Source organism: Opisthocomus hoazin, chromosome 1 (assembly GCF_030867145.1).
Source record: "Opisthocomus hoazin isolate bOpiHoa1 chromosome 1, bOpiHoa1.hap1, whole genome shotgun sequence".
NCBI lineage: Eukaryota > Metazoa > Chordata > Aves > Opisthocomiformes > Opisthocomidae > Opisthocomus > Opisthocomus hoazin.
The window spans coordinates 50,264,668-50,279,866 of NC_134414.1; the positions used below are offsets into that span (position 1 = coordinate 50,264,668).

Sequence of the window (15,199 nt, forward strand, 5' to 3'; positions counted from 1 at the left end):
TCATGCAACCATCCTGATTAATATCTTTTATTCAGAAGCCACACATCTGATGATGTTCAGCTAACTCTCTTGCCACCTACAATGAACGTTCATTATTCAGAAAGTTGCCTTTCTCCCCTTTGTATGCGTGGCATTACCATAAGCTTTCTAGCACAGTTAAGTCACAATCAACCCAGCTGTAACTTTCATATTATACAATAGGGATATTGCTTCATTAAGTATTTATCAGACTGAGGCCAAAAACAAAAAAAATCTGATCGGTCTTTACCGCCAAGGATATCTGGGAGAGCTGCTGACAATGAGTTGTTAAACTTACCCTTGAGAAGATATTTTCCAGAGAGCTAGTCAAGGATTTCTTGGCCTTGTTTTTCAGAATGTCAAGTTTAAACCTGCCACCGCTGGTGGTGCTTTCTGGAATCGCACTGTTAGGAATGGTCTGTTGAAATGAGCAAGGACACAGTTCAGCTTTGGCAATTGTTTTTGCAATTGCAGACCTCCAAAGACTAGAGCTGAACCAAATTACATAATAAACAACATACTCTTGGCTTTTATTAAAAAAAAAAAAAAACAAACACCACAAACAAAAAAAAACCACAAAACAAAAACCCCCGCATCCCCCAAAAGACAAACCCACAAAAAATCCCACAAAGGCTCATTCCATCCCTAAAGACTATCTTGTAAAAGTGTATCAGGTTAACAATACTTTACCCATTTCCTTTGCTAGATAAGTTCACAGTTTAATTTGAAGTCAATGTCCTCTTCATCCCTATTCTCCCTAGAAATAACTGTTTGTGAATGGGGATCAGGGAGGAAGGAAAAGGACAGAAGCAGCACCCTCACACTGAAAGGAAATCTAGACCTAGAAATAATTGGTTGTCTTTCTTCCCTCCCTTCCTGACCCCCAAACTTAAAACACCCACAAAATCACTTTAAACCAAATCAAATTACTTCTCTTACTCTATTACACTCAGCTTCCGCTATGCCTGACGAACTCTAGCAGTGGCCCTGCTAGTATTCAAGGCTGCATTTTAATCGGGTGGGAGGAGGGAGAGGAGCAATACAAAAATAAGCTTTACCGATGGTGCTTCACCAATGTGAATGTGCGTTTTCTGCTTAGTTTCACAGAGTTGGCGTAGATGTAAGATCACAAGTTCATTTTCTTCCTGGTCATTTTCAGGCTTCATTTTCTGTCAGTAACAACAAAGCAGAGAAAAAAGTTGTCTTTCAAGAAATGATTTGTTTATTTTCCTTTCCGTATGTATGTATTCTTTGAAATTAATATACTGATAGGCCAGATGCCAGAGTGCACGACTATAGTATGTCAAATTGCACTACTGTTTGTGTGCCTTCGTACCTCTGAGAAAAACAGACCAAAACTTTCCATATGGAAAATATTGCAGGCTGTGGAGAGGAGGGAGCCCTAAGCTCACACATTTTTTTTTTCTAATTTTCTTTTTTGTCTGCCATTGCATAGCCTTATAAATGAAGTAGGGAACCCAGGAACACCGAACAGCCACTCCCTTCAGGCAGCTAAGGAGGAGCGCAGCCTTTGGAAGCCTAAATTATTGTATATTTCATCCACTTAAGTACACCAGAATCTTGCTTCAGAGGAAGTTAAAATACTTCTGAAAATGCCAGACACGTTCTCGATACCTGCATGTCTCACTGGCTTTCAACTGACTCCCACATCACTTTCAAGTAGGGAAACATGTTTACACATGAAGAACGAAGCTCAGAAAAAAAAATACACTGGGTATGAACACAGAGCATCTCTGCAGACTCAGGAATAAAAACTTTTCCAATAGTATTGCATATGAGGTTAGGCTGAAGAATACTATTTCAGTATGATGTTTGGTGGAAAAATAATAAATTCTAGATCAACTACATAACAAAACAAACATAATCAAAAGCAAAAAAAACACCCAGTCCATTTTATCACAGTCTTTTTCAAAATTGACAGAACAGCTTTTAACATATTACCTGAACACGTTCAAAAATGTCTGCTTGTTCGTTATCAGTTAATGATGACAGATGTCTCTGAATTACAAGTTTAGCTCTTGGAGGATAGAGTCCTGAGAAAAGAAACGAACATTAAAGCTTCCAGATTCTCAAATGATCTCTCAAAAAACTTTTGAAAAAAATGATAGTAGGAGATATAAACCTGCCTTGGAGTTTACACAACAGTTGCATATCTGCAGTATACATGATACAAAATAATTCAGGTTTTGCTAAACCACACGGTTTTGTCTCCTTTCTTCAGCAGTAAAAACAGAACTATCCGCAGCTAAGTGGCTGGCTCCTGTGTAAAAGGTTGTGCTCCCTACCCCACTAATGTCTTCTGTCCTAGTACCAAGAGATCACTGACAGCTGGAAGCCTGACAGCTCTATGGGAGAGGAGGAAGAGAGGAATCACAGAATCACAGAATAGTAGGGGTTGGAAGGGACCTCTGTGGGTCATCCAGTCCAACCCTCCAGCTGAAGCAGGGTCACCTACAGCAGGCTGCACAGGACCACGTCCAGGCGGGTCTTGAATATCTCCAGAGAAGGAGACTCCACAACCTCCCTGGGCAGCCTGTTCCAGTGCTCCGTCACCCTCAGAGGGAAGAAGTTCTTCCTCATGTTCAGACGGAACTTCCTGTGCCTCAGTTTGTGCCCATTGCCCCTTGTCCTGTCGCTGGGCACCACTGAAAAGAGCTTGGCCCCATCCTCCTGACACCCACCCTTCAGATATTTGTAAGCATTTATTAAGTCCCCTCTCAGCCTTCTCTCCTTCAGGCTGAACAAGCCCAGTTCCCTCAGCCTCTCCTCGTAGGGGAGATGTTCCAGTCCCCTCATCATCCTTGTAGCCCTCCGTTGGACTCTCTCCAGTAGCTCTTCATCTTTCTTGAACTGGGGAGCCCAGAATTGGACAGAGTACTCCAGATCGGGCCTCACTAGGGCAGTGTAGAGGGGAAGGAGAACCTCCATTGTCCTACTGGCCACACTCTTCTTGATGCACCCCAGGATCCCATTGGCTTTCCTGGCAGCCATGGCACACTGCTGGCTCATGGTTAACCTGCCGTCCACCAGGACACCCAGGTCCCTCTCCACAGAGCTGCTCTCCAGCAGGTCCACCCCAAACCTGTACTGGTGCATGAGGTTGTTCCTCCCCAGGTGCAGGACCCTGCATTTGCCTTTGTTGAACCTCATCAGGTTCCTCTCTGCCCAGCTTTCCAGCCTATCCAGGTCACGCTGAATGGCAGCACAGCCTTCTGGTGTGTCTACCACTCCTCCCAGTTTGGTGTCATCAGCAAACTTGCTGAGGGTACATTCTAAATCTTCATCCAGGTCATTGATGAAGAAGTTAAACAAGGCTGGGCCCAGTACTGACCCCTGGGGGACACCACTTGTTACCAGCCTCCAACTAGACTCAGCGCCGCTGATGACAACCCTCTGAGTTCTGCCATTCAGCCAGTTCTCTATCCACTTCACCGACCACTCATCCAGCCCACACTTCCTCAGCTTCCCTAGGAGGATATCATGGGAGACTGTGTCGAAAGCCTTGCTGAAGTCCAGCTAGACAACATCCACGGCTCTCCCTTCGTCTACCCAGCCAGTCATGTCATCGTAACAGACCAGGAACGGACCAGGGAGGTAACTGGAGAGATACTCAATGTACAGGATACTCAGAAGTTTTCAGATGCTTTTAGTTGAAAAATTTAGATGCATTTCTACACAAGGAAAGGGTAGGGTATAGGTCATAACAGAGAACTGAAGACACTTTTAAAAGCAAGAACAGTATAAAAGCTGAAGAACTAAGGAAAGAATTTCTGATGATCAATAAAGGGCAACGTTTGCTCACAGAGCTTGTTCTAAGAAGCTACAAAAACCGTGGGGGAAAACAAAACCCCCATATCAGATGAAGCTATATGGGTTTTCCATTCAAGGTAGACATCACTCATAGAAAATTGCAATCAAAACAGATCAAGATATTTTCCAAAGAAAATGAAGCTCTAGGTTTGATTAGAATAAACTTCTAGACTCTAAACAAAGCAGAGGGATAAAACCAAAGGGACACTAAAATAAGTCTTTCAGACACTTGGTACAAAGTTTATGAAACTACGATTATGGTACTCAAGTTGTCACCCTAGAAGAGATTTTATTTTGATACTGGATACTTATCCCAGGCTTGCAAGTACCTGTGTTCAAGATACTTACACTGCCTTATACAGCAGCCTTTACAGTCTTTCATTTACAGAAGACTTTCCTAGTTAAGCTTTATCACTTCTGAATATCTGTTGTTAAACCCGGAAAATACCAGTCACAACCTACCAGAATTTCACTCCACTGGGATTTTATACTTTGCCTTTCATCCACCAGAGGGAGGTAAGCAGCAACAGTGACTTTTCATGAATGGGAGCAACGGGCAATTACCAGTACCATCATCACCAGACCAGAAGATACAAGACTACTGTAACATGCTTACTTTTTTTCATACAACACTTCTCAAGGAGACGCAAAAATAATAATAGAATCCTGCTACTAACTTTTTTTTTCAAAATTGTATCTTGCAAGATTTTTTGCATATGTTCTGGCATACCTCACTTATAGCGAGTACAAAGGTTTGTCCAGTCATATTTGAAGCCAGGTAGTTGCCTTAACTTTCTTTATTAGATATTAATCTCCTAACTTAATAATTTCTTTCCCCATAATAGAACTAGGTTTTGAAGTGTGTAGGAGAATAAACACAAAGAACGAAAAAATAACCCCACACAGAAAAGAATACACAAGAAAGCAAGACCCTTTTTGATCACAACTGTCCTTTTACAACCCATTTTGAAAGCATTCATCTTCAGAAAAAAAAAACAATGGAAGGTAAACTGGTGGATTTTTCTGCTCCACTTAGCATTTGAGAGAGGTATGACAATAAAAGAGCATGTGTAACAGAAGCTATACTATATTCAGTTGCAATATCATTTCTGCTATCACCTCCACTTATTACAGAGAGTGCAAAGTGAGAGTAGGAATTGCTTTTTGAGATACTTTTCCCTCTGTTCTTACATTGTTTAAGTTGAAAGCGCATGGTTAACTTAATTAAAATTCTTCTGGAATAATCAGAAAAACATAATTAGAAAATAAACTCAGCTGCTACCTTCAATTCTTTCACAGAGTTTGTGCAATGAATGCATAGGGCAAGCCTCACAAAGTTTAATCTGCGTCTTGGCATTCTGCAGAGCTGCAGCAGTGCTAAAGGCTTGTTTCAGAGTAAGCATTACCTCGTCAACCTGTAGAGGAAGGAGGGAAAACACAGCATATAAACAAAAATGCATGCCGTATACAATAAATTACATTTATAAGTCATATCATAGACAATATATACAATATATACATATACAATAAATTACATTTATAAGTCATATCATAGACAGGTGCTTTACGGTCAAAAAAACCCCATTTGTGGTCTTCTAAAGAGCTCAAGGTTGTATTTCCAGCTTTCTGCTTTTTCCGTGGCTGCTCACCATCTTCAAGTTCAGTCAGACAGCACAGTTTTGAGTGTCTACCTGCAGCTACTTAAGCTCATTGGGCAGGCAGCTTCTGTTTTAAGAAGCTTAAAGTGGGAATTATTGGCTTGAATATATGCTGGGTAAATAAAAGCATTAACTTCTTTTTCTTCAGCTTTTAGTTTCTCTAGTAATCTGCACACACTCCCTCTCAATGATTTTCTTCCCACCACCAAACCATTTCAGCACATAACCCCACAGAGCCATCCTGCTGGCAGACAGAAGCTCCCTTTTCTCCAGGCTATTAGACCGGCTACCAGCTTCACTGCAACCACCAACTCATCGTTAAGTCCTGCCGGCCTGCCTTGTAGCCTGCCCTGATCCTTCCTCTGCCACTACCACAACTACAGCAGTGCTGTGTTCCCACACACCAGCACTGGAATAGCTCAACTGTGTAAGAAAGGTCAAGGTGACAGTGTTTCTCCACACTCATTCAAATACGTTCCCAGACCTCCTATACAAAGCACTTGGAGTTCCCCTCTGTATTTTAGGGAAATACAATGCTTATTGAAAGCTGTTTGCTTGAGTCTTTGCATTAGCATGGAAAGAAGACAACAACAGCTTGACGACAATCTCAGGAGAGAAATCAGTATTCTACTTCAGAACCAAGTCCTTGCTCTTACATGTTGCTTTTTTTATAAGCAGCAGAAGAAAGGTGAAATATTTGAGACCAAAATCATGCAGTCCAGAATTGAAAACATACAGACTTTTTCAAAGGTCTGTCACTTAGAAAAAAATAAAAATAAAAAACAAAACAGGGCACCCGAATGTGGAAATTTGAATTAGTCTGTGTCCCAGTATTTTTAGGTTTTAATTATTTACTTACTTAAAAAAAAAAAACACAAACACACAGTTTTAAGCACTACCAGTAATTCCTGGGTTCTCCCTTTTAGCAATAAAGCAGGGCATCGAACAGTGACTACTCACCTTGCAATACACACTGATTTTTTTTTTTTTTTAAGTTGGCAACAATGCCTCTCAAATGGAAGATCTACAGAACAGTGCTAAGCATATGGATTATGACTACACTAAAATCATGAGAACTGTCGCACTGTAGCACAGACTGTAGCTAGGTTTATAGCAAATACACACAAGCCCATCAACGTATCCTGCCTGGCAGCACAGAATCTGGAAAGCATCAGGTTTTACAGCTCTGCCCTGCCACAGTCAAACTGCCACTGGGGTCCAACTGATTGCATCTGAAAGTAGCTCAGGAATGTTCAGTTCCTATTGCCGCGTGGGCATACCCACACATACCAGTACTAGAATACATAAAGAGGTTCACAAATACGTCGTTTCTTTATAGACCATATTTGAAGCCTTTGAATTATGCATGGTCAGATTTCTCAGTAGGTCAGATGTACCATTTTCTGTTTGTACAAAGACAGAGCTGACTTCATAAAAAGCTCCCATTTTGATAGAAGCGCATCCTCAGCTACTACTGTACATCTCGGGCTGTTAGCTGTTCAAAGTTTTATTGACATAAATCGGTTCACTCTCAGGCTAGTCAATGGATTAACAAATTACATTTTCAGCTAACTAAAAGAATGATTTTTTTAAGTTTAGCTGAAAAAGAGTTAGCAGCTGTTAGCACAGCCATCAGAACAAACATGTTTCAGAACAGAAACCAACTTCTTTTAAAGTGTCAGAACTTCAAAACAAAGATGTAGTAGCCAAAACGGTTTCCTGTCTGCATCCCATTATGAAACTACCTGTATCAGTTAAATCACTGGCACCTGGAACTTCAATTGATTGATATGTACTTTATCAAATGTCCAACAGACTTTTTTATTGTTACACACATCCACTTATATTATGGTTTTCTTCTCTGATCAGATGCTGCTATTTTCTTCTCCTGAGGAACAAAACAGACTACAGGGAAAATGCTAAAGCCACATGTAGGCTAAAGACACATGCAAGATGAGCCAGTAGTTTAAACCCTACCCTGAAAAGTATGTTTGAGATTTATCATTGGCTTTGTTACCGATTCAATACATGTAATTACATGTTTAACGTGGAACCAAGTGTCTCAACAATTAGAAGTGTAAGCGTTACAACCAAGTACAGAGCCCAGATATGCTCACAGTCTGCATGTGTGAACTCATCCACCTGGATTTTTTCTATTTGTTATTGATACGTGCATCAGCAGAGTAGCAGGACATGGCTATATACGAACAGAAGGTATGCATTTCCTATTGCATATTTTCATATTCACAACTGAGGTCTCACACCTGAGAAGACACGATCACTGAGGCTCAGCTGGCACAGCAGAGTAACAGAGACTCCCATGGCTTCAGAAATGCCTCAAACCTACTCCGATAGAAAGGTCAGGATCATAAATACTCACCAGAGACTCACTTGCGCACTGGAACACATAGCAAACATACTGGCTTAACCCAGGCTCAACGGATTCCCGGCAAATGAAACCAAAGTGATCAACATGTTTTATACCCTAGAAGAGTTTAAAGATAGCATTAGTGGACTACTTTCTAAACAGGTTTAGTTTCCAAAGTGACCCTAAAAATAGTTACCAGACTCCAACACAAAAATTTGAGAAACTATAAATGCATTCTCCTAATGACCCCTTTTATGACTACAATACTTATCTTTTAAATTGCTTTTCGCATTTAAAACTTACATCAAGCTCCCTACGCAATCAAAACAAAAGTTACACAGCAATAGAACTGGACTTGAATTTCTTCCATTAGGAAAACTGGATTTTCAGGGACACAAACAAACAAACAAAAAAACAAACCACAAAGAAAAGTGTCCTGGGTTGTATCTGGAATTGCCTCTGCAGTGACAACGATGTAATGAGCCCACACTAAAACATGGGACTACAGTAGCATCAAAGTAGCAACAGATCTTTGCTTTCCTGTAATACAAGTTAGGACTACAACAAAAGAAGCAGGGAATGAGTGGCGACATGCAGAATTCCAACCAAATTCTTAAAGAAATTATTTGAGACCAAGTTACATGCCAGAAGTTTAGAGACTTCCTACCCATTATGGCTGATGTTTCCTTTCAAGATCCTAGTCTACTGCTTGATAGGGAACATTGTCTGACTAAAAACTGCACTGAGAAGATCAAAGAGAGATGCTTCCTAAGAAGCACTATATTCCCAGTCTCATTTCATGGAACATGACTCACTATTGTTAAAGCTTTTGCCAATGTTTTTATCATCTGAGTACAGTAATAGTAGATTTTCTCCAAAAGAAAGCCTAATCCCTCAAGTTCAAACACAATAGAAAGCAGAACTCAATGTCTTGGATCCACCTCCAAAGAAAACACCTATATCGTAAAAGAGGAGAGGAGGCAAAACAACTTGCTTGTCACTACGGAAAGCACTCTAAACAAAATTGGTAACACACTACGTGACTGACTGAACATTGTCACGACACACTAATTTTTAAAAACAAAATTCCAAAAGTTGCATTTGCGCTACTTAAACAAAACTTAACAAAGGTGCAGAGGGCATCTAAGGTGGCACCAATGGCATTAGTTTACCATAGTCCACACTGATCCTGCCTTAACTGAACCCATTTTCCTGTAACATGTGAAGTCTTCAAAAGTATAAAATGAAAACGAACAGATGTATACACATATGTTGATCTAAATAACAGTGAAGTGTTGTCCTCTGTTTTGCAAGGAAACCATATATTACTCAAGGTGGTTTGGCGAGAGACCAGTTCCCTCACTGCTGACAGTGCCTGAACAAGTCTACTGCTGTTTGATTTCTCAGTCTCCACTGGAGAACATCTGTGTGGAAGATGGACGTGACACTTGCACCACTGAAGTGCAAGTAGCACAGTACGTTCCTCAACTAGCAGTACCTCCATCACATTTCTTTAAGAGGGTGGCCATGCTTGCCATGCCAAAACAGCAAAGTTGTTTGTTGTGATGGGTTCCCTTGAGATCAGCAAGGCTGAAACAAGAAAGCTTCTACAGCTGTCTGACACCTGAGCTTAGGCAGCACACACAGGGGTTTATCAGCAACTGTATTCGCTGCTTTGACAACTACATGGAGTGCAGATAGTGAACTGAATGCAGTAGATGAACCATACTTAAGCCATAGAAAAAAACCCACTTTTATTAGACCAGACTAAAAGAATCCAGAATGCAAGCTGAGGAGAATGTTTCCTTTTCATCGTTTGTAAAGCTTTGAAGAACAACATTCCTAAGCTGCAGTCTCACAATACGCAGTAAATCACTGCCCTATAAATCCACAACAGAGAAGCCCTGTGGCTAGCACTGAGTTCTTAAAAGAAGTACAGATGAGGTTTATGCAACCAAATCCTTAGCCTTGAACAAATCAATGTTTCATTTCTATTGAACATCAAAATAAAACCCAACTTCTCTAAAGTAGCTGGTTTGCACTTAAAAAACAAAAATAACCCCACAGTATTGTTAGTACCTGTTTAAGTTCTTCAAGCACAAAAAATAACAACAGCTTTGCTCCAAATGAAAGTGAAGAGGTGGAGTTCTTCACCTCTAAAGCCCAACACACAGCACTACCTAACACTATTTACTGTACGCAGAAATTTTACTGAAGGAAAGCTCAGCCTCAAAGGTCTGCTGTGGTCTTGCTGCTCCCCACCATGCTTTAAAATCAGCAGAACAAAGGTTTTCCCTTCTTAGGACTGTTTTGTTTGATCATTATCAGTACGTACATGCAACTCAGGACACAAAGTTGAAGTGTCACTTTTATTCACCTCAGTCCAGCCACAAGGTGGGAGAAGACTCAAGATGTCGACAAATGTTGTTTTCCATACCACTGCTTTAAGAATATTCACCAAGCGGAAATCATTCCTGACCAATCTGATAGCTTTCTGCAATGGCATGACTAGCTGGGTAGATGAGGGGAGAGCCCTGGATGTTGTCTACCTCGACTTCAGCAAGGCTTTCAACACTGTCTCCCATAACATCCTCCTAGGGAAGCTCAGGAAGTGTGGGCTGGATGAGTGGTCAGTGAGGTGGATGGAGAACTGGCTGAATGGCAGAACTCAGAGGGTTGTCATCAGCAGCGCTGAGCCTAGTTGGAGGCCGGTAACTAGTGGTGTCCCCCAGTGGTCAATACTGGGTCCAGTCTTGTTCAACTTCTTCATCAATGACCTGGATGAAGAGTTAGAGTGCACCCTCAGCAAGTTTGCTGATGACACCAAACTGGGAGGAGTGGTGGATACACCAGCAGGCTGTGCTGCCATTCAGCGAGGCCTGGACAGGCTGGAGAATTGGGCAGAGAGGAACCTGATGAGATTCCACAAGGGCAAGTGCAGGGTCCCTGCACCTGGGGAGGAACAACCTCATGCACCAGTACAGGCTTGGGGCGGACCTGCTGGAGAGCAGCTCTGTAGAGAGAGACCTGGGAGTGCTGGTGGATGAGAGGTTAATCCTGAGCCAGCAGTGTGCCCTGGCTGCCAAGAAGGCCAATGGCACCCTGGGGTGCATCAAGAGGAGTGTGGCCAGTAGGTCGAGGGAGGTTCTCCTCCCCCTCTACTTTGCCCTAGTGAGGCCCCATCAGGAGTACTCTGTCCAGTTCTGGGCTCCCCAGTTCAAGAAAGATGAGGAGCTACTGGAGAGAGTCCAGCGGAGGGCTACGAGGATGATGAGGGGACTGGAGCATCTCTCCTACAAGGAAAGGCTGAGGGAGCTGGGCTTGTTTAGCCTGAGGAAGAGAAGGCTGAGAAGGGACCTTATAAATGCCTACAAATATCTGAATGGTGGGTGTCAGGAGGATGGGGTCAGACTCTTTTCAGTGGTGCCCAGCAAAAGGAGAAGGGGCAATGGGCACAAACTGAAGCATGGGAAGTTCCGTCTGAACATGAGGAAGAACTTCTTCCCTCTGAGGGTGATGGAGCCCTGGAACAGGCTGCCCAGGGAGGTTGTGGAATCTCCTTCTCTGGAGATATTCAAGACCCGCCTGGACGAGGTCCTCTACAACCTACTGTAGGTGACCCTGCTTTGGCAGGGGGGTTGGAGTGGATCACCCACAGAGGTCCCTTCCAACTCCTACCATTCTGTGATTCTGCAATCTCTCTTATCTATACTTCTTACAAACCCATTAATACATCATTGTTTGATTATACTGTCCCATTCTATATTTACACTTGCCTTTTTTCTCTACCAAGAGCAATACAAATTGTAGTTAACAGCAGACTCAAAAGGCTCAAGACTCCATTTGAGTTACAAGTATTGACCAGTTCTTCATTTGTATTAGTGTTGGTAGGAGAGTCATGCAAGAGCAGATTTGTTATAACCATTAAAACAAAAACACTTGGGGGTGAAATACAGGTTTAGAGCAAGTCAGGAAGCGTACTTTAAAATAGAATAATGATGTTTAAGGGGACCTGAAGTGATGCATGTGCATAGTGAATGAAAGAATAATGTAATAAAACAAAAACCCAAAACAGAAAGGTCCAGAAGTAACAGCTGCTGAACAACAGCAAGGCAGAAAGCTGAGTCCTTCAGCCCTGACATTTAACTTTATCAGACACACTGATTTCTTACTGGACATAGCTAGTTTCATCTACTGCCATATTCCCAAGAAGAAATGATGCTTTTTCTGGGGGGCTGATGTATCTGATGTTCTCCTCCTTTCATTCCAGAAGCTTTCAGGAGCTTAGCTGCTCAGAGACAGCACGCTCAGAGCATCCCAAAGGGAGATTAAGCTACTTCCAAAATTACATCCAATGCTTTTCAAAAAGCAGAACAGTTTATACTTTGTTTTCTGAACAATGATCAAAGTTGACACTACCACAGCCCAGACTGGTTATTTTGTGCTCATCTTTTGTGTGCTTAAGCTCTTTGGGAATGACTTTGCACTATTTTTGTGCAGTATCTACTTGAATCTGCTACCAGATGAGTGAAAGCCCTGATCTGAATAACAGCTCTCACTTGTAAAGGCAAAGAAGTACTTGAAGTCTGCTGCAAGTGTTTATGAAGCAGCCACAGTTTAATACCCAATTTCTTCAGCCGTACTCCCCAAAGAATTTAATGTATCATATTTCATGCAGGAATTGTGTTTATACATTAGCCACAATTGCTCAACATCCAGCTCTCCCCCCCTCCCCCTTTTTTATTTTTAAATGAAGGAGCCAATGGAGTAAACCAGCAACTTACTTTCATTCAGGGATGAACTATTTAAAAATGGCATTTGAGACTGAATAAAGGAAAACAGCACGGAATGCTGAAAAATAATTCTATATAGATCAGCACGGCAACCCAGCTCAAGAACAAAAATTCCTTTTCTCCTGATGACCGACATGTTGCTTCTTATTAATGCTTACCTGAGAACATGAGGAGATATCTTTAAAATTCTTTTCAAGCACAACAGATTTGGTGTCCGGACTGATGAGGTTAACTTCAAACCTTCCAACCTTGTGGCAGGGGGAGAAAAATAAGTCTAGTTTAAGACTGTCTTGGAGGCACAATACTAACAGCAACACAAATGTCACAAGCTAGCCCTTTCTGGTTCACATAGAGTACCTTCAGCACAACAGCATACTCAGCAGGAACAAGGGCGCCATAATTAAGCCTACGTTGAGTAAGAACATTTTAGCAAGAACAATACACTCAGCTGAATAGGAAAGACAGCTTTTTTTCTTCCCCTCCCTTTTCGTTTTGAGTTCTTTTGGTCCAAAGATCACATCTGACAGACAACACTAAAACCTTTAGTAAACAATGTGGCTAAATTAAAAGCTGCAATAAAAAACAGAATCTGTGGATCTATTAAATTTTTCAAAACCATACCACAGATCAGCTGAGAAACTATGTTGACCTTAAGGTGATACTTTTTGGTTTTGTCATAACTCCAGATGAGAAAGACTAGGTTCTGCAGCAAGCTATCTTTCAGCTTTCCCAGACTGCTTCTCAAGCATACAGAACTTATTCCACAGAGCTCGGGGAGTTTCTCAGCTAAATCCTTTTCATTACCATTGATAGATGTAGCTTTCTAAAGGGCAATGCATTCTCACTTCAGTTAGCAATTCCCCAAGAGAACAAAAGGCAAGAATGATCTTTAAAGCAAATGGAAAGACAAAACCCAGGCATCTAGCCCCCTGTTATTTTAAGGTCCAAAGATCTTTCCTTTCATGGGTCACCTCCTTCAAGTGTCTTTTTGTTTTCTCAACACAAGCTCTGCAGATGTCAAATGCACTTCAGGCAAGAGAAGAAATAACCACAAGGTCAGAAGGAAGAAGCCTTCAGTGCAGAGATGTTTGAGTGCTCATGTGGATAAGACAAGCAAGTCAGTCAAGCATCAGTACAAGTCATCATAAAGCAGCTGGCTCAAACGTAAGTCTGTGAAAGCCTTATGTGAAGTTGCAAGCTTCTTTTCAATTGCACAAAAAGAGGATTTGTTTACATGGAAGTCTTCATCAATTCCTTTTGAAATACTACTCACTTTTTTCAGTTACGTCCAAGATCTCACCAATACAGATGAGCCAGAACTGCATATAGAATAACGACTGCCCTAGAAACTCTGCTTCTGTAACTACTCCGTAAGTAATTTATTTTTCATAAAATTTACCTGAGCTCATGAGTTGAGGTGACTTCCTTAAAGTTCTGCTACTTGTGTTCCAATCATTTACGAACAGATACATAAATATTTATGAACAATCATGAAACCATACTGGATCCATACTACTTATCTTGCAAAACTTGTCTCAGCTTCAAACTGCACAGGGGAAGATACGATGCAAAACAAACAAGAAATTGCTCATCCTAGCACACACCTGGAACAACATTGTCCTGTTCTTCTCAGAATCGGAGGGCTGAACATGACTGGGTGCACTTGCATGTCTTCTGCGTGGCTGTGCTTTCAGGTTTGTGTCATGAACCCTTCTTTGCATAACTGCAGTGACACTGCTGCACCGAGAGCGAAACTCTTGCTGCTCATCAAAGCCAGAGTCCTCTAAAATTCGTTCTGGAAAGGAGCCACGAGTGCTGGCCAGGTTGGTCAAGTTGGTCTGGCTGCCGACTGTAAACATCGCAGCATGCCCCGCGGTGTTGTTTGGGCTGTCCAGCTCCTCAAATGGGCTGTCTGATGGAGAAACTGGCACATTTCCTTCAAACAGGGGTAACTCCAAACTCGACTCATTATTCCGCTGCTCGTTTAATAGTTTCAGGCGCTGGCGCTCATGCAGGCTGAATTTCTCAATGCAATCATCAATTAGTGTGGAGGGAGCTTTCTTGTGAGCCACCGTCACCTTTCCACAGTACAAGACCTCAAATTTTTGAGAGTCATAGAAGGCATCCTCACTCTCCTTACTTGGTTTGGCATCTTCTTTCAGTGCTGCTTTGGAGACTTGTCTTATGCTGCTGATGACATCAGGAACCTAAGGGACAGTTTGAAAGGTCTGGTTAGTAGCCACAAATGAGATAGCACAGACAATGATATATCAAACTTTTGTTAATGTCAGTATACACACGAGTTCTCTCTTCAGCAGAGTGTCAACTAGCTTCTTGGCTGACAACACCACAAAAACACTAAATTCTAAATTCTGTATAGACAATTTATGCAGTGAAAGCACAGCAAATAACATCTATTTTTTCACTGGAACTGAAAAAATTCATTTTTTTATGAATTTTTAAAACCTTATGGTTTTAAATTACCAGAATGTCTACTGACAAGTGTTCACTTGTGTGGGGTTTTTGGTTTG

General features: G+C 41.7%; 1 protein-coding gene across 2 annotated transcripts in view; it reads right to left on the minus strand.

The window, feature by feature from the left end:
* The window catches only part of TBC1D4 (TBC1 domain family member 4), a 118,586-nt gene that overhangs the window by 34,232 nt on the left and 69,155 nt on the right, over positions 1–15,199 (minus strand). For both annotated transcript variants that reach the window (XM_075423096.1, XM_075423090.1), the window contains exons 2-8: positions 14,273–14,875; positions 12,827–12,916; positions 7,888–7,992; positions 5,132–5,264; positions 1,981–2,072; positions 1,077–1,187; positions 317–436 (exon numbers count right to left, since the gene is read on the minus strand). In XM_075423096.1, coding sequence (XP_075279211.1) covers positions 317–436; positions 1,077–1,187; positions 1,981–2,072; positions 5,132–5,264; positions 7,888–7,992; positions 12,827–12,916; positions 14,273–14,875 — 1,254 coding nt within the window. The remainder of the gene's footprint in view (positions 1–316; positions 437–1,076; positions 1,188–1,980; positions 2,073–5,131; positions 5,265–7,887; positions 7,993–12,826; positions 12,917–14,272; positions 14,876–15,199) is intronic.